The following is a 22,778-nucleotide window of genomic DNA, read 5'->3' on the forward strand; positions in this document are numbered from 1 at the left end:
TAATGTGTGTACTTGTCATCAAATTTTTTTAATCCAACTTTCTGGAATAATGCAAGGTACTAATGAAAACTGGAATCTGTGCTTTATTATATCAGTGTCAATCTAATCCAATTTCATTGTTTTAAAGTCCTTACATTTTATTTTTATAAATTAAATCAAATACATAATTTAAGTTTCAACTTTTAATATATTCTTTAATTTTCCTTGGATTCATTATGTCACATGTGCCTACAGCAGTCAGTCTACCATAATTAACTGCTAAAATACACCAACATTAAAGTCAATACAAAGCATTTTACTGTTATAATTTATCTGAATATTAAACAAGACTTTACAGAAGAACGGGACAGACAAAACATTTTTCTATAATTAAGAAAATAATACCTTTTCTCCATGTTTTGCCCGTCCTGGAGAGAATCCTGGGTCTCCCTTAGGGCCCTGTTGAGAGAAATTAAGCTCCATAATGCTATCAGGAGAGGATTTCCAATAATATATATGCTAAAACAAGTATTCTCAACTGTTCCAGCAAGAGCAGAAAAAAAAGTAAATGTGCTTCCTATTATAGCAATTTTTCTCATAACTTTTTCAGTAAAGAACTAGGGAAAAAAAAACAAATGGTGCAGGTTCACACTGAAATGAGATTTATATTTTCCAAGTTTTGTAAAGTCACAAAATTTTGAAAAGCAGATTTGTTGGTAAATCCAAGCAGGATTAGCTCCAGCCAAATTGCTCCACCCCTGTGTCCATCACTTCAGGGCACCGGTTGTTTCTCCAACAATGTGCAGGATTATCAGGCTGTATTTCTGCAGGAGCCATAACCCTGTACAGGTTTCCTCAGGCTCAGCTTTCCCACAGTGCCAGAATCCACACAACTGGATTTTCTTAACTAATCTATTTTCCAAAGAGCCAAGAATAAAGCCAAACCACCTGGATATCCTTACATTACTTTAAAAGCACCCCCAATTGTTTATCAGGAATGAAATGCTGAGGGACTGGCTCTTGGTAGGAGCTGCTGGCCCTCACTCAGGGCTGGCCACTTTGCTGCAAGGACATCAATGTTGTGCCATGTTCCAGAAGCAACTGCATAAAGGATCCTTCAGCACAGGAGGGAAACATTCATATATCTTAAAGACAGAATAAAAATCTGCCCTCATTTACTGCTAGAAAATTCTTGCAACTCATCTGCCACATTTTAATATCAAACAAGAGTGTTTGTTTCAGTGTGATCAACTGGATCTTCACAGATAAAGCTTGAGGAGCATCTGGTTATTTTTTTATTTGGAGAAAACCACTTCAGAATATGCTTGTATCAAAAGGATAACTTATAATCTAACAGAAATTAAAGAGATCACTAAGCACCTAGTAATAGATACATTTTGATATTTAAATAAAATATATATAGGTACATACACATATGTACAATTCCTTCTATTCTTAAACTAATGGACAGAGCTACAGAACTGATCAAAATTATCATCCAGTGGAGGGAGAAAATAAATTATAAAACAAAGCCTAGGAGTAATTGGTTACAATTAATTATTTTCCTAGAAATGTATTCTATTACATAGCCAGCATAAATATAGTAAAAATTAATTATGAATCTTTAACTGTCCCTATATAACTAGATAAAAACAAAAGCACACACAAAACCCAGAATCGCTTGGTTTTACAGCACTTGGCACTGAAAGCTTTATCAAATTTCTTTTTATGGCCTCAAGCAGATTTTAGCACCTGTCATGACATGTTAGATTCCTGCAATTAGGAATCATATTAAACAAATCATGATGCTGCCTTTTTCCTAACAGATCTATCAAATTGTTCAAACTAAATATGAGTTGAAGGCATTCTGCAACTGCACAAATCTGTCAAATCTATTTAAAGGGTCTATGTTACACAAGATTGAAGATGCTATTTGAGCTTTAAGTCCCATATTTTGTCTTTGACTTTAAATATCACTTCCATATATCTTCAGAAAATTATTCTAGCATGTTAATAAATAATGACGCCGCAGGTATTAGCATATTTAAATATCAATGTTTGGACACGGACAATAAAACAGCAATTTATAGGGACTGACAGTGTACATTTTTCCTTTTTTTTTAAAGGAAAAGTTTACAGCAGTTAAGTATTTAAACCTCAGTTTATCAGATTTATAGGAACTCTTTTGGGAAGTACAGATTACTTGCAAAGATAACTAAGTCATCATTCTGCACACATAGGTGATTTCCTTTCCACTGAATAATCTGCTATTTTGTTTTGATCTGAAGTCCAATTTGATTGATTACATTTAATTAAAATATGTTTATAGTAGCAGTCTCAACCTGTAAATGAAAGAAGGCCAACTACTTCTGTTATAGGAAACAGTTCTGGGGCTTCCAAAAAGTATTAAAAAGTTCATGTATTTACATGTCCCCATGGATAAATAAACTCACCTTGGGACCTGGCAATCCTGGCAAACCTGGGTTACCATGTGGTCCTGGAATACCCTATTAAAAAAACCCAAACAAATGAAGGAGAACAATGACTGGGATTACTCAGTAAACCACTGAACAAATGTGAATGGATTGCAGAGAATAATTTTACTGCTTCTTTCCTGCTTTTTGAATCTCTGGTTAGGATTTTCAAAAGATTCACAAGAAATAAAACATACACTCTTCCTAAAAATTAAAAGTGAATGTGAGAACCCCTTTTTTTTATTACAAATCTCAGTTTCTATTATCTTCCCAGGTAATTCTTAACAGGTTTGGCATAGCCTCTGCAATGTTGCTGTCTAGCTACAACACTTGAAGGCATGGAATAAAAATCTGTAAAACCACATTCTGAGGTACCCAGCTATACACTGAAAAGGGAAAGAAGTGGATGAGTTCTTAGTGACTTAAAAGATGTGTCAAAGCAATGTATCCCACCTTCTTTTAAAAAAAAAATCAGATTCTCCTGATTCTCTGACAGCTAGTGTAGAAAATGGACTTGTTACTAAAATAATTCAACATAAACTGCTCCAGGAGCAGAATAAGCTATCAAGACTATCTACACCTCCCAGTATATTTTCTGTTCCTGCAACACATTCAGCAATCTTCACTCCTTGAAAAATTGCACATTAGGGAAAATATTTGTTGCAATGGTTGTCAGCAGCTCTTCATCTTCCACACATTGAAGGATCAAACTGGCAAAAAATCTTTCCCTGATAAACTGGCAACAAAGATTCTGTGGAATTCTAGGGCCAAAATTCTTCCAAAATCCAACTATTAACTATAATAAGAAAACTTTTGAACTTTCTTGTATATTCAGTTGTCTAACAACAGATAAACTCAGTGTTTGCCTTTCCACCACACAATTACACCTTGCAGTAACACTGAAAGCTGCATCTCTTAAGTGCTCCCTCTCACTAATGACAGTGTTGACATAACCCCACAGAAATGCTAATCCCACATGCTGTTTGAGAGATTAATTTGCACACTGGCAACTCTGGAGGCACTCTCAGGGATTTAGGAGAAAGGAAACAAATGGAAAGTGCCAGCATGGCTGCAGTAGCTTCTGCTTTTGCTGCCTGCAGCGTTACTGTCTTGGGGTACAGTACTGGGATACAGAAGTGCAAAAGGTTTCTCATGGAATGAAACATCAGAGGAGTTTCATGTCATCACTAATTCTGAAACAGCTGAAATTTCATTATCAAGAAACTTGGAACAAACCAAGACACTTAGAAAACTCTGTCACACGTGAACATCTTAACCATACAATTGCAGGGATCAAAATCAGTTTTCAATGGAAATCTCTAACCAATAATCATACATGCCCCAGGTACCCCAGCCATGTGGATCTCTGTCAGGATCAGGTTTAGACACACACACTCTGATAAAGGCCCGGGCAATGCAGCTCTGCACTCTGCTGCTTCCCTTTGACACATGGAGTCACATTTCAGCATCACAAATGGCAACTCATGTGAAGGAAAACAGAAATCACAGGGCAGGCTGCTAGATGAGGAACCGAATTTTGAATCAGTTTTCACAGACATTTTGGTTCACAAAACTCCTGTCATAACATACGTTATCACTAGCTGCACCTACCTGAATTTATTTAGTATTGTACAAACTAAAGAAAACTGACATTTCAAAACCATTTATTTTTTTATCAAATAGTTTTATAGACTTTTTGACCTGTATAAATCTATCTTAAACCCAGAACTACTATAAATATTAATCTCAGCCATTTTCATACTTTTCCAGGCACCTAAATGTAAGTAGTACCTTCACATTGGAAAGTGTGTCCTACACAATAATTAATCCAGAGAACTTGCACAGTAGAGCACTGTGCTTTTAAGTACTCTACACCTGTAGAAAGACCTTCAGAAAAAAAATCCCAAACAAGTTGCAGCTGGGCAAGGGCAATCTCACCAACAGACATGGCTTTAAATATATGAACAGCCTCCTCTAAAACAAAGAAAACTTCCCAGTTGTGAGGATCTACTTGGATATGTGAGATCCTGCCTCTGATGCCAGACATATCCTTACCACAGGCAGTGTGCAACATAAAAAAGTTGAATTGTAAGAACTGTGTTACACAGAAGGATCCAAGAAGTCTTGAAGAGATGAATTTGAAGGAATGTTTTTCATTTTATACTTTTAAATGTGTCTCTTCTATTCCCTTGCCTCCAAAATGCTCTGGAGCACCAGTTTGGCTTTTGGTCTCTTTGAGCAGTGCACCTGCCAGGCCAAGTTTAGAACATCCTGTGCTGTGCTGGCTTTCAGCAGGCTACAGAGCAGCATCTTGTTTAAAACTTCCTCAAAGGCTGAACCAAAACTCCTCCCACACATCTGCTGAGCCCTCATATAAACTACTCCCTTTTTTCCCCACTTTCCATTGCCTTGCTGACTCCAGCTACAGCCATCCTTATCCCCAGCTACCATGGCCTTTTCATCCCCACAGCAAACCTTCACCTGCTCCCTTCAGCTGCCCTTCCCCTAAAACCCGTCCTGATGAACCATGAGCTCAGGGACTGCTCAAGCAAATGGTTTTAGTCACAACTGCACAGAGATTCATCCTTTTTCCCCTTTAACTAACAACGTGTACAGCAGCAGAGCACAGGCTTCTCCCCGTGGATGGCAGAGCCCGTGCTCCGTCCCCAGGCAAGGGCAAGGCTGGCCCTGCTCCTGCTGGGCTGCCCCCACTCACACAAAACAAACCATCTCCTACTGCAGTTCACTGCTTTAGCAAAGTGCCTGACAGCAACCTAGGATCAAGCTGCTGAAGCTCAAGAGACTAAAAGAGATGTTTGGGATTACTTTTTTCCCCCATCTCTGTCTTGCAGTGGTTAATTTTGTATCTGTGCCTGCTCCTCTGACGCTGCATTGCTCACTCCCCCTCGCTCCAAAACAAATGAATGTGGCTTTAGATTGCAGCAGATGAGAGAAGCATGGAATATCTAGAAGTTAATTCTGGGAGCAGCAAAAGCCAGGTACAAATATAACAATGCTCAGTGTATGCACCCATACCTAGAATTAACTATGCTGGAAGCTCACAGCAAGAGAAGCAGTTTGTTTGTCTTGTTTTAACCTATCTGCCAAATGTTCAGAATCATACACTTTAATAATCACTAAGTATATTAATAAAGTTGAGAAAAATAAAATTCTGTAAATTCCAGACTGATTATTGGTGACCTGCCTAGAGGTGCAGAACATGGATTTTTACTCACCCGAGGACCTCTCTTCCCTGAAGGACCAGGTAAGCCTGGAGGACCTGGAGGACCCTGGTGATAGAAAACCAAAGCAGTTGAGGCTAAAACCTGACACAGGGACAGTACCACAACCCTAGATGAGACCAGCTTTGCTAACTGACAACAACCCTGTGCTCGTGCTGACCTCCTCAATTTGAAAACCAATTCCAAAACTACAAGAAAGTGTTTTCAATCTGTCTGCAAATTAGATTTCTTTATGTCAGAGAAATTGGAGCTAACAATCTGGATAGCAACTTTTACTCAAGTGTATTGATACTAAAGGAATAAAAGATTTTATGAAGAAGGCAAGTGCAATGTATTTCTAAATAAAGGATAGAGAATAATTAAGCCTCTTCAATAAACTTGCTGGCATGCCAAACTTTTCAGAAAGGTTGGATTAACTGTGAAAAAATAAGATACCACCTCACAGAAATTACAAATATGAAATACAGAAAATAAATGTGGAAAAATTACCGTTCAGTTTCCTATTAAAAGCTTCTACTAACAATAACTGGTAGTCCATTTGCCCTTCTATATAATGAATATCATTCTCTTTAATGATAATGCAGAATTTTAAAGATGCTAATATATGATCAATTGTATCTTTTGCAAATGAATTAGATTCTTATTCACCCTATTAGACAGTGTAACAGCCCCTGCATATCTGGTTGTTTTGAACATAGAAACCTTTCTTTTTCTACATAAAGACTGCTGTTCAGACTCAAAATGCCAGGGTCTACTTCACTGTACTCAAACACAAATGGGTGCTCCAAACTAAAATCTGCACTACCTTAAATTATATTTCCCCTATCAAATTGGAGTCCTACAGAGGGATGGGCTGCACAGCAAGCCCCAGCTGTAACAGGAGCCATGTACTTTCTGCAAGGGCATATGGGCATGAGCAAAGTCAGACCTCTTGAGGGAGGTCAGTGGATGACAGCAGTTAGGGGCTCAACCTGCCTTTCACCCAGGCTTCCTCACACCCATTGCTCTGCATGTATGACATCCTCTCAGCTGAGACACCAGGCAAAACACTGAGCACCACACTGCCCACCACAAACAGCGCTGAAAACTGGCTGAAAGGAACACCAGGAAAACTGGGAGGGCCATTATGGTGGCTGAAATCACCAACATGAAGGTTTTGCTAAACAGGAAAGAGATAAAAAAGGGAACTGAGAAAGGAAAAAAACACAAATAGCCTTAAGGGTTTTATTAGCAAGCAATATTTCATTAAGACGAAAGTTGAATTTTTAAAAAACTCCAGTTTTGTGTGATACTTTTTTTTCTTGAAAAGGTAATGTCACTGTAGAGAAGACAGTACTGATTATGGAATTTAGGCATCGTCAAGCTAATTGCATTAATGTGGCCAAAATACAGATCACTTAGGCACAGTGCTGGGAGAACCACTGTTGTTCTAAAAAAATAAAAATATTAATTATTTCCTCTCCAATTAATCGTAATAAACACAAGAATTTAAACATAGTTGGGAATATCTGCATGTCCCTACATGCTACATTAAGCCAACTGAAACCCATAACTGCACTTCCCCTGGTCTTTAGATCAAAACATAACATGTCATGCTTTTAGCATAGAACATTCTCTCTTCATTATGATTGCATAAATGCTCATTAACATCCTCATTTTTCTGAAGAAGAAAGACCCCATGTTTAATAGCACAATAAACGTAACAGGGAGATACATGGAAAACTCCTGACCTGGCATTCTTGTCCAGGTTCAAAAATGCACTTGAAAGGGCACAGAGAGCTTCCACCCTCCCCTGCTGAAGCAGTAAGTTTTTAATATCTCCTCTCAAAATGTAAGTTAAGAAATGCCTTTTGATTAGATAGTTATCCTGAGACTACAAATGAAAACATATTTTTGTTAAGCGAAGCAGTTGCAACTAGTGTGCATTCTTCTGTGATTTGTGTTCTCTATCCGTTTCAGACATTTCCTTAAAAATACATGAATAGCTAAACCCCATCATTTTCCTAATAGAATCTTACTGAGTATTAAGATCTCTGATGTTTGTTGCTGATTTACTGAATGAGGGCAGTGAGAACATTTTTCTCTATGTGGCTTCTAATTTTTTTTTAAACATTATCTACTTCCTTTGCAACAGAAAACAAATAAACAAACACCCAAATCCATTCCACCCTTACTTTGATTACTCTAATTCAAACATCACTCTCTTCACACAAAAAGAAAACCACAAAAAAAGGAAAATCTAATCACAACCAAGTCCTCAAAAACCCCTAAAAGAAGCAGAAAAATTTTGCACTAGGCAGACAGAGATTAATAGCACTTTCCCAGGGCATTTTAAAGCAAAGTCAACTGTTGTAGATGAAGTCTCTGGTTCACAATGATAAGCAGCTAGCCCCAACCACCCAGGTGTTTTCTTAAAATATTAAAGGACTCTCCTAAACCAGAGGCTGTTACTCTTTAGGCTCCAGCACAGACTCCTCCCTGCAACTCCAGCAACATCTCTGCTGAGAGCAGACTTCAGCAGAGCACACCTAAGTCTTCCTGGACATGCTTTCCCAACTAGCAGTCCCACGTTATTCTATGCTATGTATTTCTACAATCTGGGAAAGCAACTACAACTTCAGATCAGTATGACTATTTTTATACTTGCTAGGAAGCTACTTAAGCCTCTCAGGCATCCATATAAACCACAGAAATCAACATCTGAGAGTGAGCCAATCTCTCTTAAACCAAGGAATAACTCATTCATTTGAATAGGTTTTCTTCCAACTACTGGAAACAGTAATTAAACAAATCTGAAGCAATTAGAAATGTTAATGTGATTTTTAGGATTTGACACTTTGACCACCATTATCAAACAAAACAAAAAGAAGTTACTTTGTATAAATATTACAGATACTAATTTAAGATTATTTAACAAAATCAGTTTGCTCAAAACAGATCATTTCCATCTTAAGAAAGATACTACAACTTACTCTCTTTAGGAATTGTAAAAGCTTCATTTAGCTATTGAGCAAAGAAACCAAGTTCCAAATAATCATTGCATAATCCTGAAATAATAAAAGTAGATGCTACTCTTCCAGAAATTTTCACAGCCTTTCCAATAGTCACTGGAATAAATGTAAGGAACTTTCCTAGACATGAAATAACTTAAATTATTCTCCTAGGTACCAAAGCCCTGTGTTACTTGTGTAACGTGTTTTAAACTTGACCTATTACCCAGAGGTAATAGGTAACATTTAATTTACATGCAGCAAGTCTATAAGATTTCAGATGCACAGCAATAAATTCTGCACAGGCACATACTGATCCTCATGCCATTCAACACCTAAATCCTACTCACTGAACTTTCTCTTGTGAAGCAACTATGAAGTTTCTCTTTAAAAGGCTCTTGACTGTATCTCAGCCACTCAAACCCAGTTCACCTCAAACTATTCTCCTATGGTCAGGGGGAGCCTCAAGAAGCAATTTTATTCAATTGAGAAATAAGCAAAGAGTGCAATCAGAAGTGTGAAAGGTCAGCTGAGAGTAAAATAAGTGAAATAAGCTAAGTGTGAAAGGGAAGCTACTGCTGTTCATTTAACACTACATTTAGGATCTCTGAACTGCTCTGCCAGGGTTCTTACTCTCACATCCATTGATTGCAATAGGACATCTCATCCAGGACTCAATTCTGCCCATTGCAGGGCTTGCCATGTCCCCTTCCTCCTGGCAACAATTCCAGACTGCTTCTCTTTACCAGCTAGAAGGAGCATCACCATTTGATCTTCTACCATTCCTCCTTCTAGCAGAGTATCTTGAAAAGGTAGAAAAACTTTTCCAATAGAGGAAACGAATTCCTAGTTCATTTCTCTTGGAAGGCCACATCGTGTGCAGATAGGCCTGAAGATGCAATTACCTACCAGCAAGTAATATAAATCAGCACTTTAGCTCACATCAGCCTCTCCTTCTACCAGTGTGGAACTATGCACCATGTTATTGCAAACTACTTTAAGATTGTGCAATAAAAAATATGAGCTTGAAAGTTAAAGAGTTAAAAATACACACCACATTTATTTTTGTAATCTTTACACATTGCCAACATCCTCTGCATCCCAAAAAGGAGTGGCTCATCAGATGAACAGATCAGCATTCCCTTGAAAGTAGTGTTCAGGAAATCTTACTATTCCAGTTTAAACTCACTTTATATTTCTCTGGGGGAGGGGATGGGGGGTTGGTCATTGCAGCTGCTAGAATTTTAATCAGGGTCTCAATAGTTTTGAAGACATAGCTGTTCCCTTTTTATACCCTATCCATAAATGAAAGCCTGAATTCTGGAGTCCTGCTTTGCAGCGGTGGGCAAATTCCACAGCTGTGGGATCATGGAATATAAGAGGCCTAATTATACAAGGCAAGAATCAGCTCTGGTAGATGATTAAAAGCTACAAGAGGCTGAGTAGTTTAAGAACCACAAAAGCTAGTCCTTGCCTGTCAATTCCAATAGAACGGACATTAATTTCTGCATTCAAATCTTGAAAGAAGAGTCAAACCAACTACAGCATAGTGAAATAGGAGGTTTCATGCCTCATCAGGACTTTTTGCTGCAAGGGAAGTTTTCAAGTTCTTCAGTGCTGCTTTTTAGGCTCCTCATTGCAGACTCCATGAGTACTTATGTACTAAAGTGTTAGAGCCACACATATAAAAGCTGCATTAATTCTCATCTTCTCTACATGGGAGGACTAGACTGAGAAGGCAAATCAAGATCATCTCTTCAGGTCTGAGACCAACAGCAGTAGCAGATACTGAGCCACACAATCTCCATAGAGCAAAATTAGTTTCATGCAGAGATCTCCTCTCCCGTGGTGTCAGCTCCCTGGCAGAGCAGTGTTTTAGCTTTGCTTCTGTTCCAGCAGGTGCTGCTGGTCCCTTCAGTCAACCTGGGGCCCACAAAGCCCTACCACAGACCTTTAAGACCCTTGGGCATGTTATCCAAATCCTGACCCAGCAAAACACCTCAGTACAAATGCACCATATTCCCTACAGACTTCAGCCTGCATTCCTAAGCAATACAACTTCTCTACCCCCAGTCCCTCAGACAGGCACTGAAGATGGCAACAGACACCTCAGAATCCTTCGAGTTAGCTGCCATCTTTGCCACTCTATGTGCAGTGTCTAGAAAAACATCCCAGAGCATTTGCTTGGAGTTTCAATTACCATTATCAGCAGCCATTTCTGTGACATGTGAAAAAGAGCTGACTGAAATCACAACAAACAAGATACAGGCTAAAATTAAAACCTTCCATTAGTAGTTACTAAACATCCTAATGTCCAAAAATTGAAATTAACTTCATGCTAATGACAGCTACATGTCACCATTAATGCTATCATAAGGGACAAAGAGAAAAAAAGACTGGCTTCACAATCAAAAAAGATTAAGAAAGAGCACTTCTGCAGTAGTGTGAATTACTTAACACATTTTTCAATTGTGTAACAATTACTTTTTGCCTGGATCCTGTTTAGAGTAAGTGAACTTTTGAATATGTTCTTGGGTGTTAACTATTTCAAGAAAAAATATTTCAATACTGAAAGAATAGACACAATAAATTTATGGCCATATTTAAATATATATTAGGAGCTGCTTAACACATATCAAATTGCTTTCCGGTAATAATCACACAGATGAACACTTAGAAAACCAAAACCAACCAAACAAGAAAAGCATGTGAAATTATTTACTTCATGCTATGGTTTAAAATTTTAAACAAAATCTCACACAAGCACAAAGCATGATCTATCATATTTACCAGGCACAGCAGGAGCTGATGTTGTTTCTCATCTGTAGCTACATCTATATAGGGGCATTTTTATGTATTAAAAAGTTTATGAGCCTTGTACACACAATAAGAAAGGATAAACGATTTTCTATTAAAAACACTACTGTGCATTTGCAATTGTCTCAAAAATCACTTACCCTGTGAACTGAAAAAATACCTCAAAATCTTGTAAGACTGTTCTAAAAACCATTTTCCATGCAGGTTTGCCTAACCCCATAACCTTGGGTTATGAATGATTGCAGACTAGATTCTGCAGCTGGTCTATTTCTACAACTATAAATTTTGACAGCTTTGCTCAACATTGACAACTGTGTCAGTCTTCCAAGCAGCCTGGTTGTTCTTTTTATGGACCAGCACCCGTATTTATGGACTGCACTAAATTAGCCTACAATTTTATTATGTGAGCAGTCTCTGTAATTAGTAGCTACAAACAACCAGCTGCATTCCAAATTTTAAAGTCTGGATTGCCCACTACTTCACCAGAACGTGAATATCTTGGATGTCTTTATATTCTTCCAGTAAGTAAAAGTATATTTTATACACTAATATTGAAATTACATGTGAGAAAAAGACACATTTAAGGCAGACAAGCATTTGTACAATACAGCTGTGAGAAATTGCAGTCACAGCTTTGGCATACTTGGAGAGGTTTCTTTCAAAGCCTTTGTTAAATGTATGCTGCTGCAATATAGTAAAAAGAGTAATAAAGATAACTTACAGGAGGTCCAGTTTCCCCCTTTGGACCTCTGACACTTCCCCTTTCAAATATTTTGCCAAGATCTTCATAGTCATAAGCATAATTATCAATACCATTTTCATAATTGTTTTCTGTATGATAAGTCTCATCAACATCAAATGCACCTTCCTGCCCTGGATGGAGCTGATTATCCAGAGTGAGCTCAGCAGGCAAACTGTACAGGGTTGTGTTGAAGATTTGCTGCTTTTTGTTTGGTTCTTCTAAATGCTGTTTTGCTTTTTCCTTTCCCTTGCTTTTAGTTTTACTCTGTTTTACAGGGGAGATCAGAGAAGGCTCACTATGTCTGCTTGCATCTCCTGTGGTATTAGCTGAACTATCTGGATATGATCCTGCAGGGGTTTCAGTGATGTTTCTTTTTCTGCTCATCTCCTGCTGCTGAAGAGCCAGATCGATGTTCTCCTGGAGTTCTGTTTGAGGCCAAGCTTCCAGCAACAGAGGTTTGGTCTCCACAAATTCCCATACAGAGGCATTTCTTAACTCAAAGTGGTCTGGTAAAAAGTGAATCCGAGCAACGTTGGCAACAGGCGTGTTTGATACTTCTTTCCATCTATAAGCTGATATATCTTCCTGGTTTGCCTCATCAATGATCATCTCTGAGAAAGCATCCAGCCCATGTGAGAGAAGTGAAGCCCCACCCAGAGATCGATAGGTTTCAGCCTGGCGACACTGCTGTTTCACATATTTACAGTAGTTTGCAGAGGCTTCTGCAGAGGGAATAATATCGAGCTGACATATAACTCCTTCAAAGCTGACAGAGTGAGAGTTCATCCTTCCCAGGGTAAATACACCCTCCGAATCAAATGTCCCCACTTCAGAAAGTACTTCACTGCTGTAGTACTTGTTTCCACACTCAGCAAATAGTGAGACAGTCTTGTCCCCAATGCCAATGGCAAACGAATGCCATTGTTCATTATGAACACAATAATCAAAGGACACGGGCTGCTTCCCGCCGGTGTACACCGCTACCTTTCTCGGTAGCAGCTGGACACCAAACTGCAGTCTGCTTTTGTTCCTAACACTGAAAAGAAAAGCATCACTGGCTCTGTAAGAGTACAGCCCAACCAATAAGGTGAACTGATGCCCTAGATTCGATGGGATGACTTGAGCGACACGGGACTCAATATGTGCACCAATGCTTAGCACCACTCCTGATGCAGTCAGGCGAGCACCCTGAGGGAACAGAGAGGATGCTGAGGGCACTGCTGTCTCTGAAGCCTCTTGGACATCTTTCACAAGGCCTAGTTGATGAAGAACATCTATTGCTGTAAAAAGAAATAAAGGCACACTGTTGATTTAATTTACAAGCTCATATATTCAGATTCATACAAACAAATATACACACAATATTTTAACAAATCTGTACCTCTCAGAGCATATACACTTCATACGGTAAGTGTATATACATAGTCCTACAAGGCACCCATCTTTCACATCAATAAAATAATTAAAGCCAGAGCAAAATTTCCATCGCAAAGAAACTGAACCAAACTAAACAAACGCACAAAGGTCCACCAAATGCCCATTTTAGGTTAATTCACTTATGAAAGTGAAAAATCCTCATTTGCTCTCTTCAAACTTTCCAGTGATCAGTGAATACACTTTGGTTAGTTCCTTATTTATTTAGCTAATCCTGCCTACTCTTTGGACAGAGAATTACTCTTTTTTTTGAAAAGTTTTTTTTTACAAAAATACTTCAGCAATAAATCCATGCTGTTGCTCTTTATCTAAAAAGTTCAAATCAAAGCATTTGAGGGAAGGGTTGTTTTGTTTACAAGAAAGGACAAGCTATTTATAGCACAGCAACGCCTCCTTACGCCTCCTTCCCCTCCACACAGTTTACTTTTTAGAGCCGTGGATAAGGTGAACTCTGGAGCAGTGCAAGTGGTGAGGAGCAAGGAAAGATGAGAATTGTCAGGACCCAAGGGGTAGTGCTCCAGTGTTCTGGCTCATCTCTCCCCTGAAGTGCACAAGGCTGCAGCACCATGACAAGACATTGAATTAAGAATGCACTCCACAGCAGGAGACAATAAGGAGACAGAGCAGCCAGGTGTCCTACTGATTGATGTTCTATAGATTTGGTTTTGCATATAGAAATCTGGATAGATCTTCTTACAGGGCAGAATGGGCAGTGGTTTATTCACTGATAGATTCTCTAGTTTCTCATTCAATGTGAGCTATGTCCTTTAAGCCTTTCCTTAGTCTGGGCCATACAGTGTCTCCAGCTTTTACCTAGCTAAATATCTTCACCTAATGGGTAGAAATACAATTATTGATCATCCTGATAAACTGAAATCATATCTGTTCTGAGATACAAAATCAAAGCCACGTTTGGGTAAATCAAAGTTGAAGGTGACCCAATTAATTTCTTACTGCCTAAATCAGATTTGGGCAAGTTGGAGTTGGTGGGCACAGACACCTTCCTTCAGGATGACTATGAGGACACTGTTACATCCCTTATGATGCAGCTGAAACACTACAAAGGCTCGAGTAGGAGCTAAACCACATACCCCCAGGAGCCTTTCTGTAGCTGCTCAAAATAAGATAGCATTTATGGCATTGATATTGATTGGTAAAATTGCCTGCCTGAGTGTTTGTGAAAGGTGCAGAAATATTGCAGATGTTGAATCAAAATGCAGTCCAGCAAATATGGAACAAGATGATTAGTAGCTAAAACATATGACATTGGAAAAGGCTGAAGGAACAACATTTGCTTGGCCTAGAGACAGGAAAGTTTGGGGGAATCTAAATAAAATTGTCCATTATCTGAATTGAGGTCATAGGGAAAAGAGAGAAAATCTGATGAGTAACAGTCACAAGCCACAGCACAAGAAATTTCAGCTCCATACAAAGAAAAAGCATTCCCACCACAAAAGTGGTCAAGTGTTGGACCTGGGGGCAGAGACATGGGATATTCTCAATTCTGGGAGATTTTGAAAGACCAAACAACCTGAAATGACTTCAACATTGACTCTGACCCCAGCAGGATTTAGGACCAGATCCCCCTAACCTATATTTTAGGATTTTTTTTCCACAAGGGGAAATTGAAGACTAGTTTCATAAACAGCATTGCACAGCAGCATACAACATCATCTGTTTCAACCTCTCACTGGAACAACTTCAGTTAAACACCTATACTAAAAATTACTTCTAGTATCTAATAGTTGCATTAATCAAATAAGCCTGGCTGGGCAGACACAGGCCCTTTCCATAGTATTTTGCTGAGGCTACTTTTGCTATAGACATGCTTATACTAAGTATATAAAACTGTTATAAGGCACAACAAAAATTTAGAGTAAAGAAGAAAAGTTAAGGATTTGCTGCAATATTAAAAGAGCCACTGAAACAAATGGATATTTACGCTTTAAGTGGAAAAAAGGTCTCCTTTCCCAGTTTCCCTTTCTCTGTTTACTGAATGTGTTCATAGCAAATTTTAAGAATAGACAGATGTTGGCTTAGTTTCAGTGCTAAATTATGAGAAGTGCCTGAGATTTCCTTGAGAGTGATTTATAAGTTGGAACCAAAAGCATCAACCTGAACACACTGTACATCTTGAAAATTAATTACTCACCTTGTAGTGTTTCTAGTCATGTTTGAGATTCATGGATGGGCCAAGATTATCCTGGCGAGTAGCCAGAGCAGACAGAGGTATGGAGAAAAAGTATTTCTGCAGAAAGTCCTGTGTATGCCAATTTCTCAAGATGTTTTGCCTCAGAGCAATTAATTCACCATGGCTGTATTTTTATCTGTCAGGCTGATAGCAGAGGTCAGGTTCTAGTAGAGCTCTGAAGCACAGTGCCTCTGCTAATGAACCACCACTCTTTGCCAGGACCCTGTCCTGCCTGTAGCTCTGGAGCAGAAAGCTGTGCTTGCACTGCCCTTGTGGAGAGAAGCTGGGAAGAAACACAGATGCTGAGCTCTGGGCAATGCAGCCTTATACATGCAAATAGTCCCCAAGGCAGAATGCACTGCTCCACTACTTCTGTGCACTGGCAGGGCCAGCTGACTGCACAAGGAGAACAGCTGCTAGCCCAACCTAAAGCTGTGTCTAAATATCACATCCTAACCTGAAATACTGGGCAAGTAGTTGTATTTTTTAAAAATTTTTAATGACGTATTGTTATTTTAAAATAGTAATGTGTGTGATCTATCAAAAATATTATAAATTCAAGTGTAAAATAAAAAGCTTAAATTGGTTTTAAATAGTCAGCTTAAAAATAACGTTCAAGCCTATCACTAATAAATGGCAAACTGTGAGCAAAATGGCCAAATTTTTGGCAGTTCAATTTGAAAAGAGCACACAGTTTAAACATTATTAAAGAAAATCATCAGCATAATGAGGAATAAGATTTGTTTTTCCTATCCTGCAAATAAATTTCTGCAAACAATAACAGGTCTTGAGAAGGGTAAACACAAATAAAAAATGTGTGAAAAATGACATCAAAAAAGTAAGTATAAAGGAATTACTCCTTACTGACTTGCTGTGTGTTAACCCACTGTCAAGCCAAAAGGCTGTTCCAAACTTTTTTGGCCAGTCATTTCAGTTCTGGTCCAACAGGCACATTTATTTTATTTTAAGGCTTTCAGAAGCTCTTGGCAGCACACTGAATTTTGGGAGCAGGCAACCCTCTCATTCTTCCTCCCAGCATGACAACCACTATTTGCTTTACCTATCAGTTGTCAGTTTTCTTTGTTTACTCATGTCTGCAAAACATCTGTCTTCACTTACTGCTTATTCAACCCATTAGTCCCCCAAATTGTAACAGCTCAACTTCTTGAAGGAAAGGTTGTTTTGGGTTTTTGGTGTCAAGTGCTTTCCTTTCACCTTCAAGGAAATCTTGAAAAATTCACAACCTTACTGCATCATGAAGTAAGGCAAAACCTTACACCAGCTTTGGCAAAAAGCCTTCTGGCCCTCATATGGCACAAAAATAACCCCACAAAGGAACTGGGGAGGGATGAAGGGATTTGACTATAGGATTGTTTCACACGCATACTCCATTCAGTCCCTCTTGCTCATTTCCCACATTGCTCCATACTCACGGCTGCTCTGAAGGCAGGATCTCTGAGATGCTCTCCCTGCTTCAGCAACTTTAGTACACACATTTCTCCCTTTCCCTTTTCCAATGTGGGTAAGGGAGAAGAAAAGGGCCATTCATTAACCAGCTCCACCAGAACTAAGAGTAATTACTCATCAGAATGCCCATTTTCCAGGTGATGATGCATCTGCAACTGGGTACATTAAGATACCTGGCTGAAACAAATGCTCTCCTGGATGCCAGATCAGATTACTGGCAGAGGAAAGCCAGCAAGACACATTAATTCTGAATGTCCTTGAGCCCCACTCAAAGTATTATTCCTAAAGTCTGAGACTCTATCTTTACATGCACTTTACTGAAAATGATTCATAGCAGCACATCAAACTGAACAACAGGTATCTTCTCAGGTAAAGCATGCAGAGGCTGTCTCCTCAACTCAGCAGAGAAAACATATTAATTAGGTAGCATCTTCATGTTTGGCAGATATTTGTTTTTCAAAATACCAAGGAAGTTTAAGGTCCAAGGTGTTACATGTTCCTAATGGGTGCACAATCCTGTTTGTGAACACTTAAGCACCGCAAATGCAATAATGCAGCTCTGCAACTTAGATACTAAAACTGAAGGATATATTTGAAACGCTCTGTTTTTTTCTGAGGCGGTTTCCTCCTCTGAACTGCTTTTCTATGCAAATAAAATGCACCAAAGAGGAACCAAATTCACTCGTGGGAAAAAGTTGCATCAAGGTTCAATGCGTCATTTTGATCCCAAGCAAGCATTTAAAGAAAATAAAGTCACGTATGGCACTTGTGCATCAAGGATGGAGAGGAGTTCCCATTCACTATTTCTCATATGGTTATCTATAAATGCTGTTGAATAATAGTAATAACAATACCAAGAAAATAATAGAAAAAGAAGGAAACTCCTTCATCTGCTGGTAACAAAATAAAAAATTATTCAATAAAAGCATGTTGAGACTGGAGGCTTTACCCTATTTCTGCAAAGCTCTGTGCATGGAGGCATTCTCAGCCAAGATGCAGGTAAGACTCAGTCTCCACCCACTCCCCTGTGTTGCTGCACCCCCAGCCCTGCAGCTTTCACAGTCCTCACCTGAAGGGTCAGTGAAAAGCAGTTCTCAGGCTGAGGGACATGAGGAGTGAGAGAAAAGGTTTATTTCTTTGCAGAGGAGGAGGGTGGGCTGGAGGGATGAAGACACTCAAATTGTCACCATACAGCTGTCTCTGGCATCCGTCACCTGCTCCCACTACACTGGGAAACTGCAAATTGCTTCCCTAAAACTGCCTCTTCCCTTTCCATCCCTGCAGGCCTGGAGCAGGGCAGGCCACACACATCTAACAGTGCTGCCCCTCCTCCAGTGAGAACTTGGCTCAGCTATTATAAAAATCCAGGAAAATCCCATCATCACAAAAGCATATGGCCCCCATTGAGCTGGATGTGAAAAATCAACAACCAATCCTACCAGGCAAGCAATGGGCAACACTGGAGGGCAAAACTACAAAGGAAACAGGGGGGAAGCGAAACAAAAAAATCCACGACTGAAGGAAAAACCAAGCTTTGCCAATCTCTGGGAATGACAAGCAGGAAAAATGAATTGGTGAGAATAATAGTGGGAGGCTACTGAGATATCCCAAAGGGCTCTAGCAAAACATTATCAGGAATGAGTCTTGTCCTAACCACGCAACCCATCTGTTTGCATTCAGATGAGTATTTGCAGTTACACACTCAGCAGCCAAGGATGACCTACTTCATGCTTCACCTGTACACTACTGGACTGTGGTGGAGAACTGACGCTGCCACTCTCATGGCAAACAAGAGGTGACTAAATGGCACGTTGGCCTCCAGCACTTTGGGACACTATCCTTCCCACAGCAGCCTCCAGAGCAAACTGCACATCTGGTGCGATTGTAACAGCTGGCAGATTAAAAAAGAAACTAAAAACAAGACAACCCTATTTCCTCACAACATCTGCATCTGAATACAAAGCCAAATGAATACCAAATTTCACATTTTGCTTTAGCAATGCCAGCCTGTATTATGCGCCATGGTTTGCCTGCCTTAAGTGCAAAGGTAACTCAGTCATAGCTTGCCACCCCCAAGGACACCCACTTGCAGTGAAGACACAATCAAAGCCTTTTCACTGTACAAGGCTTCTTTTTTATGAAGAGCTTGCTTAAATATGTAAGCAATTTCATAGACAGAAAATCTGAGCAATTTTCAAAAGGTCATCTTTTCCAAACTGGTGCTTTAAACTTTTGCTCTCATTATGCTGTAATTGGTATTTTCTTTAAGTCACATGAATTAATGAACTGAACCTAAGGTCACAAGTAACAACAGCCATTTACCCTTTTCATCTACTAACATTTCACACAAATGTCCTCTTTTATACAAAGCATTCTCACCTTGTTTGGGTACTTGTGCAACACCCACAGCTATACATGTTGCAATGAAAAGGAGAGCTTTCCTAAAAGGGAAAGAAAGGGAAAAAACATGTGAGAAAACATCTACAGTTTCAGAACTCCAAAAAATTAGAAACCCAATTCAAGATCCAAATGGCAGAATACCGCTGACTTCAGCAAGTCCTGAATCAAAACCATCACACTGTACAACTTTCCACTGATACTGAGAAGGTGTTTCACACAAAGATTGAGGTTGTGTATGCCCTCAGACATGGCACATATATTTAACACTGGTTTTCATTAATAAAATGACTGCATCTGCTTTATATTTTCTTGCAGCAGCTTTCAAATATGAATGATGCTATGTAGTAAATTTCTTCCTGGAAAGAAAAAAATGTTACCATAAAAAGAACATAAAATAAATTACAAACTAATTCCTGTAGAGATCATTAGAGACTTTAGATAATTTTACCTCCTATCAGTCCTCTCACTAGATCACATATCTTCCCATAAGTGAAAATAATGTGTCAAACTTTTGTTCTTGTATTATAAAGTTCTATTGTGCTACAAGAAAGTCATGCTCTTCACAAAGTAAAAAAAAAAAAAAAATCCCATCACATTTCAACTTCTAAGTCCATGCTCAGGTAGAAAAGTGTCATACTGATAGCTGTCACAGGCTTACTGCCCTGGTTTCAGCCAGGGAGATAATTTTCTTCTTAGAAGCTGGTCAAGTGTTGTGTTTTGGATTTAGTGTCAAAATAATATTGATAGCACACTGGTGTTTCGGTTTTTCCAGCAAACATACGTAAGATTTATCTAGATTATATTCTCAAAATTCACTTTAGAAGTGTCCAGTGTTGTACAAACTACATTTTTACTGTGATTAAGAACAGATTGTCTGCTGTTTCTTAATTATCGTTGTAGCCAGATTAACATCTAATCACTCTTATCAGTGACTGAATCTTTTACTAAATGAAAAATATATTCTCTGTTAATGTTGGACAACCAGCAACAGATGCATGTAACAATTATAGTAACCTCTATCTACTCACTTCTAAGAAGGAATATTTCAAAAATATCAGAAATGTAGTTCTGATAGTAACTAATCAAATAACACTCAAGCCCCTTGCTTGTTAATGTATGTAACCTCAGTGATTTTTCATAATATGGAATGTTAGTGTGACTAAAAATGTTTCCTGAACCAGGTCAAAGAGCACTTGAGTATCTGGATTCAAGTGTATTTGAAAGTAACGTTGCAACTAAAGATAAATAACTTCAAGTTCCCTAATTTTGCTAGCTCATTAGTCAGATTTTCACATTAAAAAAAAAAAGTAGGAAGAAAACACTACCACTCTTTATACAGGAACATATGGTTTAAACAGAAAACAAAGATGAGTACATGTGCATTCACACACATACAATGGTAATTAGTGAAAAGTCTTACTAATTCTTTAAAGGGTTTGGAATTCAAACATTTCAGAAACATCCAAGTTCACGAAAACCACAGAGCAATAGCCTGGTTTTATCAAGTGGATTTGTATATTGTGAGAGTTTAATTTTGGCAAGCAGAACAAATAAATAATTTAAGGAACAATAAGCATGATAGTCATCATTGCCACTGTAAAATGGTAGATACATCATGTCTTTCAGAAGAAAATTCCCAGAACATATAGGATATTCAAAAATATGCACCAGTGCTTCAGCTCTGATCACAGAGGGGGAAAAAGTGGAAACTATGCCTTACACATCCCAACATGCTTGTAGGGGCATGTTCTTTAATTAACCTCCACTACGATCCCTAGCTATTCCTCCCTTCAAGCTTTCTCCTGCTACAGCTAAGAAATGTCTACTGGAGCAGTTCTGCCACTCCTGAAAAAGATGTAACACTAACCATTGTCCAAACAGCTCATCCACTACAGGACACTCAATTTTTTTCAGAGTTCTAAAGCCCAGAATTCAAGTTCAAAGTTTCTGGATCACACAATGCATCATCTTTTGATCAAATGAGAAACTCAGTGACAGGAGACAGCTATGCCAGAAACAAAGTCCATGCATTGCACTGTATCAGCTAAAACTCAGGATAACCCTTTATTTAACCCTTACTATTTTCAAAGGTGCAAAATGGATTTGCCATTAAAAATCACATAAAACATCTTAGCTAGCTACAAAATAAGGATGCTCAAAGAATCCCAGAGCCCAGAATTCAAAGATGACTCCTCTAATAATTACAGCAGCCTCTTCTACTACACCAGCCAGGTACAAAGCTGTGTCTGTCAGGTACCTGCCTCTGTCACTTCCCAGCAAACATTGTAGGAAAGTGAGGAATTTCAAAGTGTTCCCAGGGCTGTAAATTACACATATGTAACTGAATATACAGAAACATTTTAGTGAGAAGTAAAGACAAACATCTGGCTTACACAGTGCTCTCTAGGTAATGTCAAGAACAGATGAGTTATCAACTAAGAGAAAAACCAGGGACCAGAGACAACCGTAGTGCTGGGGGTCCTCTAAGGCATGAGAAAAGTGAGACTTCCTCCTTTTTTCACAAGTAAAATTTTTTGTAAATGAAACCATGTGCAACCTAATCCATGTAAACCCTCCCGCTTGGTTGAGATCACCACTCTGTACATTTGCAGAACAGTCAGTTCTCAGACTTCACTCTCACACCAGCACAGCCACTAAGGCTCCAGGCATACACCATACACCAGGCATAATGTGCATGTGGCTTGACCATCAGCTGCCATAGCTGCAGGAAGCTTGGCTCCTTGTCTCAGCTGAGTACACTGCTCTTGGAGATGCTGGGACATGCCAAGAGAAAAATGCAGAATCATGTGGCATGGATGACTTCAGCTGACCCAAATGCTGGCTATTTTTCCCCATTTAACATCACAACTGAAACTGTCCCAATACCTAGGTTTAGGGCATAGCCAAGGGGTCTCTCAAACTTCCTCCCTTTCTCCTACCTTTTCATCTGCTCTATTGTACATGCAAACAAATGCTGAGGGCCACTATTGAATCTTTTTGGAGGAAGGCACTACCAAATGTAATGGAGCTGTTGTACCACTA

The 22,778-nt window shown here is 38.9% G+C and overlaps 1 protein-coding gene across 1 annotated transcript in view; it reads right to left on the bottom strand.

Annotated features, from left to right (window-relative positions):
* The window catches only part of COL24A1 (collagen type XXIV alpha 1 chain), a 117,320-nt gene that overhangs the window by 91,737 nt on the left and 2,805 nt on the right, over window positions 1-22,778 (bottom strand). Inside the window, exons 2-6 of the mRNA XM_021526749.3 lie at window positions 19,716-19,777; window positions 12,224-13,524; window positions 5,690-5,743; window positions 2,433-2,486; window positions 385-438 (exon numbers count right to left, since the gene is read on the bottom strand). Of these exons, the coding sequence (XP_021382424.3) occupies window positions 385-438; window positions 2,433-2,486; window positions 5,690-5,743; window positions 12,224-13,524; window positions 19,716-19,777 (1,525 nt within the window). The remainder of the gene's footprint in view (window positions 1-384; window positions 439-2,432; window positions 2,487-5,689; window positions 5,744-12,223; window positions 13,525-19,715; window positions 19,778-22,778) is intronic.

This window comes from Lonchura striata, chromosome 8, assembly GCF_050655825.1.
Source record: "Lonchura striata isolate lonStrDom1 chromosome 8, ASM5065582v1, whole genome shotgun sequence".
Taxonomy (NCBI): Eukaryota; Metazoa; Chordata; class Aves; order Passeriformes; family Estrildidae; genus Lonchura; species Lonchura striata.